The 22,098-nt window shown below is 43.0% G+C and overlaps 2 protein-coding genes across 5 annotated transcripts; one reads left to right on the top strand and one right to left on the bottom strand.

Annotated features, from left to right (window-relative positions):
- The first annotated feature begins 978 nt into the window (after positions 1-978).
- On the top strand, positions 979-9,526 carry pdk3a (pyruvate dehydrogenase kinase, isozyme 3a). The gene is made up of 11 exons (XM_072378578.1): positions 979-1,347; positions 3,241-3,382; positions 3,489-3,560; positions 4,052-4,236; positions 4,330-4,419; positions 5,606-5,683; positions 5,889-5,965; positions 6,093-6,194; positions 6,309-6,416; positions 6,542-6,655; positions 7,017-9,526. The coding sequence occupies exons 1-11, from the start codon at positions 1,245-1,247 to the stop codon at positions 7,164-7,166; spliced, it is 1,221 nt and encodes a 406-aa protein (XP_072234679.1). The 5' UTR covers positions 979-1,244; the 3' UTR covers positions 7,167-9,526.
- A 2-nt stretch (positions 9,527-9,528) lies between these two features.
- pcyt1ba (phosphate cytidylyltransferase 1B, choline a) lies at positions 9,529-21,680 on the bottom strand. 4 transcript variants are annotated; one of them, XM_072378582.1, is made up of 8 exons: positions 20,150-20,455; positions 16,676-16,775; positions 13,887-14,003; positions 13,603-13,754; positions 13,041-13,119; positions 12,809-12,951; positions 11,394-11,582; positions 9,529-11,260 (listed from the first exon to the last, which is right to left on the bottom strand). In XM_072378582.1, the coding sequence occupies exons 1-8, from the start codon at positions 20,186-20,188 to the stop codon at positions 11,036-11,038; spliced, it is 1,044 nt and encodes a 347-aa protein (XP_072234683.1). In that variant the 5' UTR covers positions 20,189-20,455; the 3' UTR covers positions 9,529-11,035. The 4 variants fall into 4 exon arrangements, with proteins under 4 accessions (XP_072234683.1, XP_072234682.1, XP_072234680.1 ...); XM_072378581.1 differs by lacking the exon at positions 20,150-20,455 and adding an exon at positions 21,328-21,672 and having other exon boundaries at positions 9,586-11,260; XM_072378579.1 differs by lacking the exon at positions 20,150-20,455 and adding an exon at positions 21,328-21,680 and having other exon boundaries at positions 9,586-11,260; positions 13,603-14,003.
- Between the last annotated feature and the right edge of the window lie 418 nt (positions 21,681-22,098).

Genomic DNA, 22,098 nt, shown 5'->3' on the forward strand with positions numbered 1-22,098 from the left:
ATGAACGAATAAACAAGGCAACGTAAATTAGGTTGATTGACAACGCCTTTGACCAATCAGGTTGTCGCTGTTGGCCACTTTCCAGATTTAGACCAATCACCGGAGCGCCTCAAAGTACCTCCGCCAAGTGCGGTTGAGGTTAAAATTTCTGAAGTACGTGTTGTTGTAAACATCCACTGGGCCGGATGCTGCCAGATTTAACCTTCAAAATAAAATATTGGCATGTAACAGAAACGGTATCTAAGCTAATGTTGATCCCACAGACAGGGATGTTCAAATTTATAAGAGAAAATCACTTAGATGATCATATGATATTTGGCCAATAAATCACAGTTATAAGACAAAAAGTATTACGAAATTCAAAAAATAATTTTGTCCAATAACTAAATAGGCTATCACATATGTTATCAATGATGTATGTATGTTATGGGATCCCCACCAAAATGCTTTTGTGTAAGGAAGTAGATGAAGCCACTTTTTCCCAGGTATGAACAAAATAATTAGTTCCCATGATGGCACAGATCCAGATGGCTCTTTTTTGTCTTTGTTCTCAACACAGCCAAATGCTCGAAAAAGGTAAGAATCCAAAACCTGAACAAAAAAATGATAGCCATAGTGGATCACAACTGACACGCCAAAAATGAGCTGGTACTATGACACAGCAAGTACTGGCAATGATTTGCTTCAGTCAGCCAAATTCATCAAGTTAATTAACAGCCTTGGCTTTTGAGTCTGTAGTTTAAGGTGCGTTATGGGTCATGGTTGAAAATACAAAGGGGTCTACAACTACAAATATACAATTTCAAATGCCGTAAAATCATAACTAAACGGTTAAAATGACCGTCCAAATGTCAACAGGCATTTTATGAATGTATCACCGTTAAATAACAACAAATTGATAACCGGTATCTAGAATAACTTAAATCGCACGACGAGTTGCAGCGTTTTATTTTGAAAAGCTCAACAGGACACAGATCATTTATTTCCTCCAGCTTTACTTCGACGAGCCTGATCTGATCGTCTAGAAATGTAGACCCAGGAAGCCGTATTGGGAGCTGTTGGTGTATATTTTTATCGGAATCTCATGGACATTAATGTGTCGCGTCGTTTCGTGTCCGCCGGAAATGTGGACGCCGATGAGAGAGAAGCGCTGTCCGTACATCTGCCAGAGTTGCCGTGGATCATATGGACGTGTTTTTATTGACGCTCACGTCACATCCAGACATCATCATTAAACTTTCAACATGAGGATCTTCGTGTCTCTCCTGAAAAACGCGAACCCCAAAATCGAGTACTACTCCAGGTTTTCACCGTCCCCGCTCTCCATTAAGCAGTTTTTGGATTTTGGTGAGTAGTGCAGAGCTCCCATCTTCAAGAAATGACTCGCTGTTTGGGAGGGCAGCCAAAGCAGGGGCCTGTGACAGCCTTGTTTCATTCTTATCAACTGCTATCGCACATTGCCAGTGTCACATGCACGCCCTGACTTGGTATTAATAGAAAAAAGTCCACGACAAGCTGCGGTGAAACGTTATACTGAGGATGATCGGATTTGACATTTGAATTGGTTACTCTTGCAACTCACCCAGAACAGAACGAGCTGCAGCATGCAAGCTGATGGCCCTCCATGGTGGCTCTCTGGTGCATGCGTGTTTATTGTGCGAACACATGCTGGCACACCTCTCCCTACATGCAGGTGTTAACTGGGACAACAGCAAATTGTGAACACTTTGGCCCAGTTTCTCAGTGAGGGTTTACTCATCCTCTCTGGTTCTTTTCAGTCTCAAGAGCTTGATTGTTGCATTTTCTGCATAAAAGCTACGTCGAGTGTTTTTAAGGTAAGATGGGGGGCGAGAAAAAAAGAAAAGTCAAATCCAAGTTTTGTCTTGGGTTTGTTCCCAAGGCACACCTTAAGGGACCCATTGAGGAGACTCAAAGCAGAAGACAACAGTTGTCATCGCCTCCTTTTGCTGCTCTCACGGCTTTTCTTAATCCATCTGTGACTGAACGCCTGTCATGTCTGTTATGCAATATGTTCTCAAAGCTGTGGATTGTGTCATCTCAGGGTTGACATCTTGTGGTTTTCCTACCCCCGTTTTTCCTGCCAGGCCTTCCATTATTGTTATTATTGCTGACGGTGCTGAAGTTTTTCTTTGTTAGCTTAGGTGGTGGGACGGTCCCTCTCATCCTGCTGGATCATTTAATTTTTAACCTCTTTCGCAACAAGAGTTTCTTCGGTTAGAGTCTTCAAGTGACTCACAAGGCGACACGGTTGTCTGCACAAAGGTTTTCTGTCATCTCTGTGTTCCTGCCCTAAAAGCTGGAATAACCTGAACGCGGCAGATTTGCCGCCACAGTAAATCTTTACCTCTGCTTAAATCTAAGGCTAGAATCCACCAGACCTCTCTGACTCGTGGATTTATGATTTCCTAGTTTAGTTTCCATAAACTCGTGTCAGCAGACAGTAAGTCCAGCTGCGGCCTCTGAGTAAGCGTTTATGTCTCATGGACACATTGCAGCTCGGGAGGCTGCCTCTTTTTTTTGCTACACTGAAAACAGCCTTGAAAGTTTTACTTTGAAAAGTGTGAAAAACCAATGTTTATCGTCAGAAAGAAAACTACTTTCTGGTGTTTGTTCTTTCATTTTCTTTGCCCTACGCTCATTTTCTTGTTTTTTACCTGGAAAGAAGCTCCGGTGCTTCACTTAAGATCTCCTTTAGCACAGGATGCACGGAATCCTCCTTCATTAAAGAAAGGAGATGATTCCGTCCTGTAATTCCTTGTGGACGACACAGGCGTAGTGACGCTCAATACTTTTTCCCCCAGTGTGAGCAGTCTGCACACACAATATTTCACCTTTTGAGGCTTTTTTTCTTTCCTTTTTTTAATTACAAACCTTGATCAACGTAATATTCCACATGACCTCCAATAAAATATGGATGAGATGACCTTTGTGTAATGTGATAAGATTGCATTTGGCAAAGCGTGGAAAGCACTTTTCGTCCTGTATTTCTTGTACTTCTTCACTTTAACTGCTGTCGACTCGCATCACAGCTTAGTGTGATGCAGTTGTCATTGCAGCCGTCTCTTCCTGAGATCTTAAGAATTTTTCCAACCACCTCTCCTTAACGCCGTGATGTTCCATCGAGGTGAAGGATAAGAGCTCAGGAGCCTCCCAAACAGCATAAAATGACCTCCTCAAAGGTGAAATCTTAACAAATATTCCTTTTTTCCCCCCTTTCAGGCAGGGAGAATGCATGCGAGAAGACCTCCTACATGTTCCTGCGGAAGGAGCTGCCGGTTCGGCTGGCCAACACCATGAGAGAGGTCAACCTGCTGCCTGATAACCTGCTCAGCCAGCCCTCCGTCAGGCTGGTCCAGAAATGGTAAGCAGTTTTCTTTGTCTGACTGGCTGAGGATCAGCTCTACGGTCGCAGTGCTGCTGAGCAGCGCGTGCAAAAGTCGACTTCTGACCTCTGTTCGCTCTGTTAGGTACATGCAGAGCTTTGTGGAGCTGCTGGACTACGAGAACAGAAAGCCGGAGGACCCTCACACTCTGAACGAGTGAGTGCATATTGACTCAGTGATAAAACTTGTGAAAACACATGGCATGAGCGGTAAGCGCAGCTTTGTCGAGCGGCCAGCTGGTGGTACGCTGGTTTTAGAAGCTGCTGTGGAAGGGTTCCTCTTCTCTATAGCTAATCCTCTTTGTGTGCATACGTCTCTGCTCGCTGCACAGGTAACGCCGTGTGTTTATAACACAGCAAACGCCCGCCTGATAAACGGCCGAGCGTGACTGATAAACACAGACAGGAATTTGGAGAGCCTTGCTGCTTCGCCAACACAACAAGAGTTTGAAATGAAGCAGCAGTAACATTAAGATTGACGCTCGCTCTGACTGACTGAGCATTTTGCGTAGCCCCACAATGATAGAGAACCACCGGAGGGATATTAAATGTAGTGTACAATAGAAGTATGACAATCCTCAACTCATTTTCCTGTTTCTTATGCTTTTTGTTCCTTTGTTCCTTTGTTCGGTCGCCTTGTTGTCTCAGTTTCCTGGAGCTCTTGATTGAGATCCGGAACCGTCACAATGATGTGGTTCCCACCATGGCTCAGGGGGTCATAGAGTACAAGGAAAAGTTCGGCTTTGACCCCTTCATCAGCAGCAACATCCAGTACTTTCTCGACCGCTTTTACACCAACCGCATCTCGTTCCGCATGCTCATCAACCAGCACAGTGAGTCGTTTGTTGAGGCCCAAGTGTGGTGTGTGTTCGGGGGTGTTTTCACCTGTGTCTGCAGTCAGGCTTTCTCTCCGTGTTTGTGTCCAGCTCTCCTGTTTGGTAACGACACCAACCCGGCTCATCCGAAACACATCGGCAGCATTGATCCCAACTGCAACGTAGCTGAAGTCGTCAGCGGTAAGTTTAACAGCTGCTGTTGGTTATTCTGAGTGAAATCACTGTACAGTCAGGTTAACTTACATCCTTCTGATGCTTCGCTACAGTTAATATTCCATTACCACACAGAATCCCCTTTTCTTTCTTTCTTTCTCTCTCTCATGAGTTCTGTTCTTTTTTTTTTTTGGTTTCCAAGAATTGTGTGTTTGTAGTTGTTCGTGGGAAACGAGGCACATGAAGGTGTAGTGCAGACAGTGTGACTCGGTGGGCCTCTTTAATTACAAATTGCTTCCAGAGGGGTATACAGAAAATGCAGAGTCATTACGCCCAGAGCTCAGCATATAAGCAGATCGGTTGTGCACCACACTTATCCAGGTGCATACAGTACGGTAGTGAAAACCTCTCATTCTGATTTCCACAATGCATACAGTTAAACATTTAAAATTTCTGTAATGTCGGCGGCAATATTGTGTGTTTCTTTTCCCTTTCCTCAATTTGAGAATAGTGTAAAAGTAAAAGTTAGGGCACACTGTGTGGTTAGTTTGTACCAACCCCCTGCTGGCATCTATCACAGCTTGTAAAAGCATGTGTGTGTGTGTGTGTGTGTGTGTGTCCCGCTCCTTCAACCTCTATTTATCCAGAGATTTTCCGTGACGTGCAGCTCAGGGGACTGTGAGGGCCATTGTAAGAACTCTCAGCTTTATTTATGCCTCTTTAGGTAGTGTATTGTGGATTCTGAGGTTTGTCCAGGATCATTATCCTGTTGTAGACTCCATCCTTTTTTCACACTAAAGCTGTCCCACATGCAGTTTGAGTTTTCTGACTTCCCTCTGCGCTCTCCTGCCGTTCACAAAGCATTTCTCATTCATCCGTTTGCACTCGCCCTCTAAAAGAGCTTCCATGTGTGGTGCACACTCTCTATGAGAAGTAACTTGGGGCTTCTCTGTCTTGCCCTTGCCAGGATTGAACCACCAACCTTTGGATTGGTGGCATCTGTAGTGTTTCTAGGAACTGCTGAGTCGCTCCTTTCATCGCACACACATACATCCGTGATAGTTTTAAAGGGGTTTCAGCAGCATGGATCAAAAAGCTGCACTCTCTATAAACCAGAAAGGGACAGACGCTACATTAGGAAGCTAAACCTAAACAGTGGAGAGATTGGGGTTCATCTGTTCTGTCTCATCTTGCTTTATCTCTTCCTCCTCAGATGCCTACGACACTGCTAAGATGCTGTGCGAGAAGTACTACTTAGCTGCTCCCGAGCTCAAGATCGAAGAGTTCAACAGTAAGAGTTTAGTGGCACCGCGCAGCAGTAAAACCATGTGCTCAGTTTCTCTGTTTAGAGCTTATGGGTGCAGCCTGGGAATACAAATATAGCCCTGGAATGATTACGGTTCACCATCTCTTTAACTTCCAAAGAACCATCTTTGTATAATTGTATGTGTGTCTGTTCAAATCTTTATTAAAGTCCTTGCATTCTTGCCCTCCAGTGAAGGCTCCGAATAAGCCCATCCAGGCGGTGTATGTGCCCTCACATCTGTTCCACATGTTGTTTGAGCTCTTCAAGGTGAGCGGGGGAAGCCTCAGTGCCGTCAGTCTACCTAGCATGGCGCTCTTTAAATGTAATGATCTGCAGTGTGACGAGAATCCTATGAGGACGTCAGCTGAGCTTACTTAAAGAACTCTGTTTGCAGAACTCAATGAGGGCAACGGTGGAGCTCCATGAGCAGAGCAAAGAGGGGCTACCACCAGTAAAAGCAAGAGTCACTCTGGGCAAAGAGGATCTCTCAATTAAGGTAAACGGACACCGACAGCATGCATCATTGTAGAAAATATTATGTATTGTTTGATCTTCTTTATCCACCTGCTTCATTCTCTCAATCTCTTTATTTATCCCTATCTGCCCTAAGATCAGCGATAGAGGAGGAGGAGTTGCTCTGAGGAAGATAGACCGTCTGTTTAACTACATGTACTCAACTGCCCCGACGCCAAGCTTTGAGCCAGGAGCTGTCCCTCTGGTACACAAAATCCATTCACTATTAGCAGTAGTCACAAATGTAACGGTACAGCTCATGTATTTTTCATAAAGTGCATGTCATCTGGATACTTCAGGTGTTTGGTTTTTTCCCCTTCCTGTTCCTAGGCTGGTTTTGGCTATGGTCTACCCATTTCGCGGCTTTATGCCCGATACTTCCAGGGGGATCTGAAGCTCTATTCTATGGAGGGAGTGGGCACGGATGCTGTAATCTACCTGAAGGTAACTATATCTCAGTCCCACCCTTTAGTCCAAATACGACCTTGTTTGATTAGCAGGAGCTCCTTTGTCAAGCTTTGATGTTATTTTATCCTAATTTTAGCTCAGTTTTTTATTTTTTATTTAATTTTTTCTATTTATCATAATAATAGGAGATGATGGGCTTAGCTTAGCATAAACAAAAGATAAGAAAAAACACTTGTCTAACAAATCTCTATGTTAATGTTAGCTGTTTCCTCTTAGCTTCTTCTCAGCTAATTCTCTGCTGTTTTGGCAGTAATTGTATAAAGAAACTAACCGTTCCAAATAAGATAAATGACCGACAGTATTCATCGGTTCTCGTGTTTTGTTTCCTCATCTAAAGGCTCTGTCTAGTGAGTCCTTTGAGCGTCTGCCTGTCTTCAACAAGTCAGCGTGGCGACATTACCAGACCAGCCCCGAGGCGGACGACTGGAGCAACCCGAGCAAGGAGCCACGCGATGCCAGCAAGTCCATATACAAAGCCAACAGATAATTCCGCCCGGCGTGCTAGCATAGCCCTCTGCTGGGAGCCAAAATGCCTGCACTCTGCGTGGAGCATGTTCGCTGAAACGTTTCCCTTGGGTGAAGGCTTTGTTTAGAATCAGACTTGCTTTTACATTCCACTAGTCGAAGGTTTGTAAAGGTGGGAATACCTTGACTTGAATTTGGACCCAATGGCAATAACCTTCATCAGCGTAGCTTTCATTGTTGTGGTACAAAATTGAGACGATGAGGAATCTCCTCTAAAGTGTCGATCCCCACCGTCTAACCCCATTTCCAAATAGCCAGCTGTTTTGGTAAATCTTGACAAATGTAGACCTCATCCTCTCAAGCTAAATTCACCGCATTGCTGCTATCCCTCCCTGTGTTGAACCGTTCAACCTGCCTCAGCATTGCTGACCAGGCCGTTACTCCCTGTGGCTGAGTAAGCCATGCCCTGCTGGGTGAGTCTCTTTCTCACCATCAGTCAAAAGCTTGTATTATCTTTCTTCCTCTCAAAACACAGGCAGAATTGGGAGGGTTATAGTTTCAATTCAAATGCAAAGAGGAAGAGGTTTCATTTTCTTCCTTTGGGAGACGCTTCTTGATTGAATGCACAATTAGGCCAGTGTGCCACGAGCATGGCAAAGACTTTGTTTGCACTTTTTTTCCCCCTCTTCGTCTTCTTTTGTCAGGGGAAAATGGGAAAAAAAAAAAAGAGAATATTTATTGACAAGTTGCCCTTTTCATTAGATTTTTCGTGAGAGAAAGCCTTACTTCTGAAAAACCTAAGGTATATTTGATGTTTTAAAAAGAATCTGCCTTGAAGGCTCTACTTGAACGTAAAGAACGTTCATAAAGGGATAAGATCAAAATGAAATTGGGAAGATTTTTCTTTGGTTTATATTTGACTGATTTCGCTTTAGTCGCTGACTTTATTCAGCCGCCCATTTATAGACCACTGATGGTACTGATCATCAACTGACATTTCTGCTCTCAGTCCAGCTCTTATTCCCTGAGCACTTATGATATGCTTATGAAACACCACCATTCCAGCATTGTGTGGTGAGTAGCTACAGCCACACCAGCAAGACGTGTTGTAGAAATCCTTAAAGGAATGGACCTAACAAAAGAAACCGCTCCACATTTCACTCCTCAAACATGTTACTGTAGATCTGCCATGGTGGGTAAATAGCATGCTCACAGCTTGGACCTGTTATCCTAACTCTGCTTTTGGCTTCATCCTATCAGCCGTGTGTCCAATTTGTTGCAAAACTAATCCTTACAGTCTTCTGAATGAGTTTGAACAAAGCTTGTGAATTTTACAAATGCCCTCGTCTTTTATTTCCACGGCTGAGAAGTTGATACCTGTTGGGTTTTTAAATCATTGATGATTACTGTTGATTATATTTTAATGGTCATTTGTAACATTGTAGACTGTCTACTTTATTTTCCTTTATTTATGCAAGAAGAAGTAACGCAGCAGACAAAGCTGAGTGTCTAAAAACTGGCAGAGGAAATTGCGGACAAAGGAGCGGAGCATCTAATCACTAAAACGTTGCATTAAACCATTCGGTTTTGACACGAGGGTTATATTCAGGGGACTTTTAGTGCACTTTACAAACCATGCAAATATATTTGTATTTGACAGCGCTTTTAAACAATAATTTCCGAGCTCCCACTCCCCCAAGAATTAGTTCATCTGGCCAAATTCCAGGTCAGCCCTTCATAATAGCCACTTTATTTTTTTAAACGACGACTAACAAAAGAACAGACTTCGAATAGTGTGTAAAAAGCAGATGATGGGGCGTTTCATCGGTCTGAAGTGATCTCCTTTTCTCATCTCTTTTAGCTTCCATCTGATCTGATGTGAAATGAAAGAAGAATTTGCTTCTTCAGTTTGAAAGCTTCATTCTCCTGTGGTCTGAATTTCAACCTCTCTTAAGATTTCATCACTGCCAATGCCTTTGAAACCTGCCAGTCTCCCTGAGTGAAAAGGGATTGCTGTGTCGTAGAATAGCTACACTCCACGTCTTGATAAAAAAAAAAAAGAAAAGAAGACTGAGGATCTTCCAAGCTCCCTAAACTTGTACTGAACCGTTGACAAAGACTATATTTAGGGTATTTCAGAGAATATTGCCTATATATTATAACATGTATTTGCTGTACATGCAGTGCGGAGTGATCACTGTGTTTTCCATCCTTCTGTACATCCAGCTTAAATGGTGTATTTGCATGCTCTTCAATGTGGAGGCAGCCATATGGAGATGTGCGAGAAATTTGCAAAATTCACCAAAAAGCGACAGAGCAGTCTTCTAATATGATTCAGCAAGAGATCAACTGTCAATAAAGCAAACTGTTGTGTGTGATTCATTCCCTTTCTGTTCTACGTTTTTTATTTACATGTCAAGCTATTTGAACATTAAAAAATAAAAAAAAAGGACACATATCCCCAAAGTTTTTACATATAGTGCAGATTAACACGTAGTGCGTACAGGACGTTAAGGTGTTTACATTGCATGAGGGCATTTACTGTGTTGTTTGGGTGAAAGAAAGGTCTCCTCCGGCCTGGTTGTGGATCCGCAGACCTGTGCAAAACAATTGGTGTACACATTTCCGGTAACGGCAACAAAAAATATTCGCGCAAAAGCTCAGGCTCGTGACAACCAGATGGTTCACTCCAGGTGGCTTAATTTTCTTTGTGGCTATTTCAAGTATCATCGGTTTGTCAGGTTTTTACTGGCCACTGACAAGAACTTTTTTTTAATCAATAGGATGCTGTTAGAGGTATTATTTGTGAGGTCTAAAAAAGGGCCGTGGTGCCGAAGGATTCAAGTGTTTCTACAACCTCGGACGAGAATGATTACATTTGCCCTCTAGATGCAGTCTCAAAGACACGGTTTACATTCAGAGAGCCAACACGATGGCTGCTATTCTGCCTTAACACAATCAAAATTCTTGGGAAAAACGGGTAATTGCTGTATTATCCTCATGGGCTACTCTGAGTGAATATGTTGTTTTATAGCAGAATTTAGTAATGTGAGTTAGAATAGCTTTTTTTGTTTGTTTTTTATCAGTTGGGTCTCTCATGGATGCTCAGAGGCTCATAATTTCCTATGTAGATATTCATGCGTATCATAAGAAGTAGGTTTTGAAAGTGGTGATTACTGAAAAAAGGGATCACGTGTTCAGTGAAGTTCACATTTCTCGGCAATCGTTTACGCTAAGTTGGTGTGAACCAGCACTGACCGTGTGTTGGCGTACAAAGAGGTTCCTTACAGTGTCATCATTGCTATTCTAGGGGGTGCAGTGTTCAGTTCAAGCACAAGATGACACATGGTGAATAAAAAGTTCTAGTTTACAAGAACTAAACAGTCTTTTTAACTTTGAGCCTACTCACAACTTATATTCCAAGTACTATAGAGAAAAACTTAGCGTCTTAGGGAGAAAATGAAAAATTGACATAACAGGACAAAGAAAACAACGCTGTGATATCATAAGCAGGCTGTTTCAGAGTCTGTCAGTGCTGGACATTCCATAGCAAATCCTCTTGACAGATACTGCACAGGATTCGTTTCCCTTTTAGAATAAGGGACACAGTAATGGTAAATCCTCATCTTCATTCCCCTTCTGTCTGCTTGGTTGACCAGACAACAGAAACAGTTATGGCTTCTTTGCTCTGCAGCTCAGAACTACATTTCCCCTGATCGCCGTTGGCATTGCAAATTTGCAACGTCTTTGAGGAGAACTGTCTCGGGTTTCCAGCCAGTGTTTGTAGCAGTGTGTGTGTGTATGTGTGTGTGTGTGTGTGTTTGCGAGGAGTTCCAAGGCAGTGTACTGTGAGAGGGGTGTGTGTGTGTTTCTACGTGTGAAGGAGTCCGTCTACTTCTCATCTTCATCACCTTCACTCATGCTGCTTATAGAGGCAGACGCTCCTTTCGGGGAGGTAGGGGGCGACGGTCGTGCATTGTACCAGCGGGCGGGGGGAGATGGGGGAGAAGGAGAGCGCAGGGGGGAGAGTTCGCGGGGAGGACTATTGCAGGGGGACTCTCTGGGAGACAGAGCGTAAGATAACATTCGACCGCTGCGTTCCTGAAACACTTGTTTCTGTACAGAGAGGGAGAAAAAGAAGGTGGACACCAGATCAGATCATGATCCGATTAAGCTCCAATGTCTAATATGCAATAACATTTCCAGCCTTGTTTATACTTTTATACGTCAATATGTGAACTCCACTTACCCATGTCCCATCTGGTCCAAAAAGTTCTAGAAAGTTTCCAATGAATTCTCTAGATTTCTCTTCCCATTTCTGAATCAGGTCGTGGCTCTTCTCCTCGACACGGTAAACAAAATGTTTGCTCTTTTCTTCAACTGTACGAACTTTTTCCTTCATGCGATCCACCTGGTTCTGTAACCGGTACTTCTTCTCCTGAGGGGATCAAATGTTGAGGGAAGAGCCATGAATTACTTTCACACATGAACCCCCCCACCCCCTAAAAAAACATCAGAATTTGATCTTTGCACCTTGAATAAAGTTTTCCACGAAGATTTTGAGAATGACAAATAAAGCGGTGTGCAGCTGTAACACACAGTGGCTGAGGAACTTCAGTTTGCATACACAGTTTCATGTATGCTAATATGATGACAACAGAAAATGTGCAGCGTCTTGGAAAAGTTTGTGAACCCTTTAACTGCTTACATGTTCTGATCTTTATCTTTACCGACAAACACAACCCAAATAGACTGATAGCATCAAAAATTTAACCTAAACATCTCCACAGCTGAGGTTTTCAAAGAGCAAGTTGGGCTCCCACTGGGGTGCAACAAGCAGTTTCTGGGTGGGTTCAGTTCATTTTTAATGTTTGTGATGTGGTTAAATAGCTCAAATGTGTTTTCACCAAAGAAAGCTTAGCATTAAACACCATTAAAGTAGTTTGTTGAGTCTGGACATTTCAAACAGCAACAGGAGGTGGTCCTTACTTTCTAAGTGTGTACAGGATTAAACAACCTATTCATGATTCATGACGGGACAACACACCAACACCTCATCTCACCTGTGAGGCATGGTGGAGGGAGCGTCATGATTTGGGGCTGCTTTGCTACTTCTTGGCCTTACCTATTTAAAGTTGTTTAAAGGTATTTAGCTTGAGTGTTGGGTGGTAAAACAGTGAAAAGAGGAAAGTTCATGTTTTTGAAATGGCCGCGTCCAAAGTCCTGACCCTTAACCCAGCCAAGATACATCGGCATGACCTCAGGATGCCTGTTCAGTTGAGACATACCAGAAATTTGAATGGAATTAAACATTGACTTGGACATAAAGTCTCAAACAGCAACAGGAAACATCTGATGGAGGCTGGTGTCGCTAATTGAGGTTCAACGAGTTACTAAATTATTAACTAATTACTTACTTCTCCCAGTCTGAATTCCAAGAGATATCTCAGTGTGTTGAATAAACGCATGAAAAGTCAAACTTTTTGGATTGTGCAAGTCCATTTTTGTGACTTTTTTTTGTGAGATCAGATCAAATTTTATGAGTAATCAATGCAGAAATCCTAGTAGCTGATAAACAAGCTTGCTTCTGTTCGGGGTTAATTCACTGTTTAGAAATATAGCGACTGCAGCAGATTTTGTACATAGAACCGATCAGGGTCTTACGTTGATGTAGCTGACATTAAGCTCCTTCGCTGTGTAACCACGTTGAAGGTTGCGTCGGGCATAGACGTCATAGTCTCGGACAATTCTGGTAATTATGTCCGAGGTTGAGATTCCCTCTGTGCGTTGTGTGGGCACAAACATTCCTGAGAGACACACATTATCACAACGAACAGAAGTTAATCACTCGCTGGGGGATCCATTTTTCCATCTTACAAAGACACTGCGCACTAACCTGCCTCCTTGATGTGTTTATAGACATCCTCACTTCCCGCTGAGGAGTATGGGATATCATCGTGGGCCACAAAATCGATCTGAGAAACGATCAAAGGACACGTACTGGATGGCAGAAAACAAGGCTCAAATCATGCCTCAACAAGTCATGGCTCAGTAGGTCTTTTAAGGTCTGCAAAATAGGTCCTTCAGTGGGACATGAAAAGAGTTTGGTCTTAAACACATCATTACACACCCTGGGGCCATATTCACAGGCTGCTTTATCTTATCTGTGGAAGTCCTCCTAAACAGAGATAAGATCACTACTGAGGATAACTCAAAGCTTTCTGAACCTGTTGCAATGGATGACAATGTGTTGCTGAGCTATTTCAGTCACTTTGGCTACGAGTAGCGGCATGTCTGTGTCAGTGATGGGAAGTAAAGCCACCAGCACTAGATCACAGGTCACAATGAATGAAATTAAATCAATAGTAAACATATGTGACTTGTGCGGACTAACGTTTTTTTGATCGTGGCCCCACAATATAAACGCCCACATGTTGTAATCAACCTCACACACGCACCTTGTGTTTCTCAAGAAAATCAGGCGTGAGAGTCCAAGGTGCGTCTCTCAAAACTTCATCGACGTAGCGGCAGTGTCTCAGCGCTTCGTAGCGTTCGTGCTCCGTCATGACCGTGAAACCCTTGTACTTATGGGTCAGCTCATCGCTGCACACTGCGCCAAGAATAAGAAAGATAAACCCAATAAAAACATACATTAAACACAAATGAATCCAACCAGTTGTAGACTGCTGTCTGTGTGTGTGTGCGTGTGTGTGTGTGTGTGTGTGTGTGTGGTCCGTCTGACCTCCTACTATGAGGTAGGTATTTGGAAATAAGTTCTTAGCCTGCATGAGAGCACGAGCGTGTCCAGAGTGGAACAGGTCAAAGATGCCATCTGCGTACACTCTGACAGGCCGGTCCACTGAAAATATACACACAACAACAGAGTCACAGAAGGCACGACTCACTGCAGTGGTGTGTTATTAATGTAGGCTCAAGCTGTGAAGCAAAATAGCTTGAACATTAAAAAAAGAGCAGATTGTTGGTGTCCCAGTGAGACAAATACAGAGACCTCTCCTAAATGGAATGTAAATGTGACAAATACCCATGAGCCTCTTATGTTAAGTCAAAAGAAATATTGGGGCAAGTGAATTAACCCAAATAAGAGGCCAGCTGGGGAGCTGATATCAGTGGTAATGATATGCATAGAAATGACTGGCATAACAGGACGTTTTCATACAATGAATTATACACTCTACATTAAGTAAGTGATCGTCCAGTTACTGATGTTATGGTCTTAACGCAGTGTTTCTGACTCTAGGTGTGTATGTGTTCATGTAAAACAGGTGGAGCTGACTTCAGAGGACCGATCCCAAAAGTGTATTTATAACAGGCTGAAAGCAACACGCCCAAACGTGAAATGATAAAAAGAATGCAGACTGTGTTCATGTTTCAATTCACAAGGTTGAATTCTTGAAAGTTGAGGGAGTTTCAGTCTTATTCTGCCAGAATTGTTTTCGACATAAAGTAAATCACTAACAAACAAACAAAAAAAAACCTTACAAATGAGTCAGTGGGTTCTTGTAAATGTCTAAATGAATTTTCTGTCAACTTCTCTAAAATGTTTGACAAAAAAAAAGTGTTTCGTGGACAGTAAAAAACTAGTTTGATGCAGTTTTTCATGCTGTACAGTCAAGAAAACAATAAAAAAGGCAAGTAATTTCTTTTCTAACCCAGTCGTGTATTTGATAAATAAAAAATGATGATATTAATTCCAAATCAAGGCTACATGAGCATTACTCTGTGCTGACATATCCCTCGTGAAGAGGCTTCACTGCATTGTCAGTCTTTGACTCTTCGGAGTGAGTCTTTGTCCACACAACTTTAAAAAAACATCTTTTCTTTTCACTGTCCAAGAGAATCGATTGATCACGAGGTGGTGCTTTTACATGTGTTTATCTCTTATCTCCTAAAGTACCCCTTACCGGAGATGATTCGGTTTCCCACATGAGTTGCCATGACAATCAGCACTGCTCAGAAGGGAGCTAGCTTTGTGATACTGAAAATCCAGAGCAGAACCTGAAGTCACCTTACTAAGGTACTAATCCTGTTTTGAAGTACAGGCCCCAGACAGAAGCCAACCCTTTCTGAAAGGCAAATAACAGCATGCTGGGAGTTTATCAAAAACTATCTGAGCAAATCTATATAAAACTATACTAGTACTATAAGAAGCACAATCCCCTGATGAATACAGGTAACAAGCACTGGTGAAAACCTGTTCCAGACTGGTCGAGATCACAGACTGGGGCAAAGGTAAACACTTCAAGATATGGATCTGGATATGTAGGATCTTTAAGGCACATCGGATGTATAAAGTGTATGAAGCCATTTTTGCGATTGCATGAAAAATATGAGCTCATCTTGAATTTGATGACAGTAACATGTCTCAAAAAGTCGGGACAGGATCAACAAAAGGCCGGAAAAGTAAGCAGTACTAAAAAGAAACAGCTGGAGGAACAAGTTGCAACTAATTGGGTACAGGCAACAGATCAGAAGTAAAAAAAAAAAAACTGCATATGCAAATAATGAAGCTGTTTCAGAACAATGTTCACCACAAAGACTTTGAATAGTCTGTCATCTGCAGGACAAAATATCATCAAAATATCAAGAGAATCTGGAGACCTGCCCAGCTATAAACAGCTATAAATAGATTTTAGAGCAACATATGCTCTCATTCACTTTTCAGAGAAGTTAAACCACATATTTGATCTATTACAAGAGCATTGCTTCATAGTAGACGAGTCCTTCCACTCTACTGGCCTGCCTGCAGTCCAGACCTTTCGCCAGCTGAAAACATTTGGCGCCTCATGAAAGTTCAACATAGAACACCCAGGACTGTTAAACATCTGGAATCCTGCATCAGATAAGAATGGAACCACATTCCTCTCCCAAAGGTACAACAACTGGTCTCCTGAGTTCTCACATGTTTACAGGCAGTTATTAAAAGAAGAGGTGATGTTACGCAGAGGTATACATGGCCCTGTCCCGGCTTGTTTTGAAAAGTGTCTCTGGCATCAAATTCAAGGTGAGCCCATGTTTTTCATGAAATATCAAAGTGTCCCAATGTCTGTTTTCTATTCTGAATAAAATATTGGTTGGTGAGATCTGTAAATGATTGTGTTCTGTTCTTTGTTTGCAGTTGTTGTAATATACTAATAATGTACCAGTGAAAATACAGTGCAAAATGAAATGGTTAACTCAGCAGCAGTGGAACTTGAGGTAGCTGTAACACAGTAATCAACCTAGTTGAAGGAGTGACAGCAGTACCGGTGGTGGAAGAAGAGGTAGAAGTAATGGTAGTATTGGAATTTTAGCAGAAGCAGCTCCAGAGGTTACAATAACCGAAGAAACAGCTGCACCAGCAGCAGTTGCAGTATTGTAATAGTTTAAAAAGCAGCAGCGTAGTATAATAGAAAATCTCATTATAGAAACGCAGATGTAAGGAATAAACGACACACATCAACACTGGGAGAAGGCTGCATGGAGGGAAGAGGAGGAAAGAGGAAGATCACGGGGGGAGGGGGGGGGGTGTACCTGGGGTGCCCCTGCGGGCCTGCGCAATGGTGAGCTTCTCATGAGGTGCACGACAGTCACAGCTGGTCTCCCTGGCAAAGATGGCAGGCTCGGTGAGAGTCTGAGACAGAGAGCGACGAGGTTAGAGATAGAGTCTATGAGGGATACAATATGGTTCCCTTTCCCCACCCCTCCCAGTAACGGTAACCTCCATTAGGTTATTGACCACAGCCAGCGCTGCAATCGGTGTTATTGATCACTGAAACTGAGCTGACATTCACTTCTATAGAACCAACTACATGTCTATTTTACCGCCACAGAAACTGGGGTGTTGGAGTCCGCTAAAATGCAAAGGGGGGGGGGGGGCATCTTGTGTAGTAAACTGGACGGGATAAGCATGAGTAGCAGTGTGACATCAAAGCAAAGAGCAAGAAAGGACAAGTGAGATAAGGGATGTAATGTATTGCGAGCTAATATCGAAACTACATCAAGGTCAAAGTGCTGCAGTGTGAGCCTGCCTGAAAAACTGTCTGTGTGTGCCATCTGTTGACTGCAGGAGATATTAAACGACTCTCATTCGCACCGGTGAAACAAAACCAGTGCAGGGCAGAAGTGGGAGAGGAGGATGAAGACATGGAAACAGAGCTTTAGTCTCTATGGACAAGAAAGGCACCTGACGTCAGTGTTTCAAGGAGAGGCAATGTAACCGGAGTCTGGCATGACTCTGAAAGCACGTGTTTTTCCCCACATTCATTTGGAGAGATGAAAAAAAGAAAAAAACAGATACATCTTTCTTTTAGATTTGAACATAATGAGACGCCTCACTCGCAGACATTTTGACTTGTTACTGCAGGAAGCGTAAGTGAAATGGGTTTTATTTCTGGCTCAGTTTCATTATGTGTCCCAGCAAGCCGAGACAGAGAGCCAGCATTAAAAACACAAGGACGTGTGCCCACACGGGTGTATTAATCATGAAATGCAATAATAAATAATATACCTGGTCGTCTCCTGGTAAATCAAGTCAAAATGTTCTTTGCATCAAGTGAAGCAGCTCAGCACAGGAGCAACGTAGCAACATATGCCATAAATCCTTTAATTCATGGCATATCTTGCAGCAAGCTATAAGAAATTAGCTGTTGACGGTAGAAATTCAAGAGCCGGCTCCGATTCATTATACTAAAACATCTGAGAGGTGCTGTTACCCTTATGGTCTGCTCTGGGTCCTTGATTCACTTGCATGGATGGATGGATGATTGGATGGATATTTAGGATAGTTTTCGTTCATTAGGATTTCTCAAAAATAACCTTATTTTAAATTCTCAACAGATTTTCACTTGAAAGATTTTTCGTAGGGGGGAAATGTCACAGTATAGCATAACAAACTGCACAATCTCTGACAGTAAATTCCTATTTTGATATAAAAATATTCTGTCAATTCAATCATTCGCTGCCATAATACATCATTACTGAAGTAACATTTCAAGCCAGGAGGTACCTGCTGTGCATAATGGCAGGTGTGGCTGGATGTCACTGCTCACTAACACCGCAAATTTCCACACGCGTCAGCCACCAACAAAACTGCTTGCTGAAAGGCAACAATGTGAAAGAATGCAATTTTAGTTCAAAGCATGATCTTTCCCTAACTCTAAGTAGGAAACTGTTGCCTCACCCCATCCATTGTCTGGTCGACTGCTATGCATCTCTGGTAACAGATGGAGTGTTGTCAGTTAGATTGTTAAATTTAACAATCTGTCATGAAGGCAGATTGTGACACGACTGTCACAGAAGTCGAGCCCAAAATTTCCCCAGGGAGACAATAAAGTGTATCACAATCAAGTAGATGCATAAACAGCAAGTGGATGAATGAAAACAAGGGAGTCAAAAACCTGTTGTTGGATTGCTGTCTGGAACTGAAGTCCACTGTTAAAGGTGCTGCACATATTGCTGCTATCAACCCAGACTCCATCCCCCCATATCCCTGCTCCCCATTTTGGACTTTGTGGCTTGTTCAAGGACTTTTGATCGAGTTAACAACAACCTTGTAGAAGGCAGAGCAGGTACAAACTGTCCCATATGTAGCGTTAAAATATGCACTGATGAGAAAGTGCATGAACAGTACTTAATAATACTAATACCATGATAGCATGGTATCAAATGCAATTTAAGATAAGTTAAAGCGTTGTTTAAGACGGGCAATGGAGGGATTTCTGAAGATTTGCTGATATAATGTTCCCTGTTTTCATGAAGTAGCACAAACGTACAGAAAGGTGAAAGAAGGCTGAATGTTATGATGATTATTGTTGGGAGATGAAGTCAGATTATAAACTCTAAAATCCAAAGATATCAGACAATTCTGACAATATATTGGTGAAAATACCCAGACATAAAAATCCCATGTTGGGCTGCATTTTCATTGTAAACAATGTTTACAATTCCATTACCTTACAGGCAATACTGCAGCCAGAAAGAGTAGGAGTTTGTTAGACCTTCGGTCAAAAAGAAGCTGCAAGGTTGCACGTGACTCATATTTGGAAGAGATGCATAAAGGAAATTCCCAAATATATAATGCTTGCAGCATGTCACAATGTGCCCTTTAGTAAGCTGGATCTGGTAGATTAAATGCCATTGCATTACATAGACGTCTGGACACAATTTAGAGGCCTGGAAACAGGCATATTAAGAATGGACTAGTAAAAAAATGACAACATTTATTCAAACAGGCAAAGCAATTCAAGAAGATGCAAAATTATGTTGTTGTTTTTTTTTTCAAAGCTATGTAAGGTTTTTTTCAGCTGCTTATTAGATTTTGGAAGAATCTGAGCTACAATCTAACAGCAGCCACAACAACGTCTTGAGGAGCAACCTAATCACCCGGGATCCCTCAAGCATGGCGAGAGTGGAGTCATTTAGCAAGAGCAGATGGCAAAGCTTTAACTTTGTGACAACGAGCGCACAAAGGCCTGCCAGGAAGGGCGGTGTGAGCGTGCTCAGTAAAGCTCACATTGGCACAAGCAATGAACATCTGGCATAAGAAGGATTAAAAGATGACAAAAAGGGGACATGGGGCATTAGATAACAAAGACAGTACAGAGGAGACGGTCTCATGAGAATGCATGCAGGATAGGGCGAATAGAAGGCTAAATGGAGACTTTGAAGAAACACAGATACCAGGAATTACACCAAGGATAAGAGCGATAAGAAAGAAGCCCAACACACAAGAGACTATATGTTTTCACTGCAGGAGTGTCCCCTCAGCAGGACATGTATGCAATGTCGAGCCAACCCCTTCTTCCTTTCGGCAGCACACTCAAACAAACACACCATCCACTCAGCACTCTGAGCATCTCCCACAGCCACATGCTGTAGAGGATCTGTTTCATAACAAGGGACAAAGCAGAGCTCTCTGTCCCCCCCCCCCCCCCCCCCCAATCTATCTGTCACGCACACTCTGCATTCACCGCAAGGTAAGAAAACACTCAGGCCCAGTTGCCCTACCGTCCGGGGATGAGGGCAGGTGTGTTCAAGCTCCTCCATTATTCCCAAGGACTCATGGGATGCAGCTCTCTATGTGACTCAGCATCAGTGAGACGATGCTTCTCTCCTCATTACTCCGTCTCCTCTTTTTTCTCTCCGCCCACTCCCTGCTCTGCCTCTATGTCTGTCCTCTACTCCTACTCCCTCCTCCTCTTCCCCGATTCCCTGCCGCAGAAAACGAGACACGGAAGAGCTCTCACTCTTTGACTATTTCTTCGCGTAAGAGAAGCAACGAAACCTCCCCCGGTGTGACGTTGTCTTTTAAACTAAAAGGCTTCGCCGGTGCCATTGTATCACTGCGCTGTAAGTGGAAGCGGCAGACACAACACAGTCAGTTTGAAGGCAGAGTATCACGTGCCGTAGCTATCTCTTACCTCCTCTCAGGCGAAAATTACATTAAACGATGCCCCCAATACTTTGAGCGACTACTTTTGTGAGACGCGAGTGAGCCCATGTCCTAATAGACGATCTTTGCATGAGAGCAGCCTCTCGGCAGAGCATTTCTAAACGGGATGGGCTCTGTGAGGAGATTTCTCCATGGCGACGGGAAAGAGGAGAGAGCACCGAGAATGGACCAATCAGAGAACAGCTCGCGCAGTCCAGCAGTGTACACGGACAGGATTGGCGGAGTGTTCAATAGCACCATCAGTGAAAAATTGTGCCAAACGGCGCGACTGTCGGCGCCACAGCAAATATGTGTGTCAAATGTCAAATAAGCGAGTAAGGTTCTGTAAGATTACATGGATACGTTTTAGCATTTGACTCAGATGAGCTCAGAATGTTCGTGTGTCATATTTGCCACGCTTTCGCTGTAGGAGAGCGAGTGTTGTCGTGTTTGATGTCTGTTTTTGAAGTTAATATGCTGTAATTTGGCAGATACAGAGTTTGTAACAGCTGTAACAGCTAGTCTGTTTAAACCACTTCATTAAAGTCTTAAAATATGTCCTAAAGCTGAGCCACAGACAAATCGTTATAGCACAGAAATGTAAAATTGGCGACCGGCTTCAAACTTCAAGTTTAGGATTTTTTTGTTTGTTTGATTGTTCGTTTCGACAATTTGCAACTTAGCAAAGTCCCCCCTGTAGTCTTTTTGAAGTAACAGAGCGCAAGGTAATGTTTTGGGAATTTGTTCTTCTTACCTTAACTGGTCCTCTTCTGGAGCAAAAAGGCGCAACAGCTGCACAACAGGAGCGCGCTCTGGCGCGACGCTGTTTGACCATGGCGAAACTCAAATTAAAGACTGGTTTGTTTGTCCCCTGCTTTTTCCTCTCGGGTCGGGAGGATCTCTGTTCTTGCTCCTGCGCAGCAGGAAAGTGCAGCAGAGCAGCGGCTGCCCGTCTGTCCCAGAGACAGGTCAGCTGCTCATCACTGACGAGCAGCAACAATTGCGGGCAGAGCCAGACCAGACCCAACTGTGCGCCATACGGCTATCGGACATGCATGAACCATCTTCCCTAACGTATAAAACCTTTAGCTTATTCAAATGAATAGGCCTAATGTGGCTCTTAAAACCCAAAATGACCTGAGTAGGTTTACTGCCATTGTGTGGAATGGAAGGTCAAGACAAATGCCAACCCATTAGGGCGTAAGTTACAACGTGCTCAAAAAGTTAATATGATGAGTATGATAATATAGATTCAGTAAGAAGCAATCTGAGCTATCACAGTCCTATTTAAGGTACACAACGCCAAAATAGGCAGAGGGAGGGGGGGACAAAACCTACTTTGTGTTTGCATTGTTGTTTGTACTGTAGAGCCACTGTGGCCCCATTCCGGGACAGAAATCTATTGTGCCCTCTAAAGACCCGCCCTGTTGCTATAGAAACGAACTTCATCGCGTACGCAGGCATTGACGAATAAGAGATGGAGAATAATGGCCTGTGAAATCATAACCTGAAATGTACACAACCT

This window comes from Leuresthes tenuis, unplaced genomic scaffold (genome assembly GCF_036924035.1).
Source record: "Leuresthes tenuis unplaced genomic scaffold, fLeuTen1.0.hap1 SCAF_24, whole genome shotgun sequence".
Classification (NCBI taxonomy): Eukaryota; Metazoa; Chordata; class Actinopteri; order Atheriniformes; family Atherinopsidae; genus Leuresthes; species Leuresthes tenuis.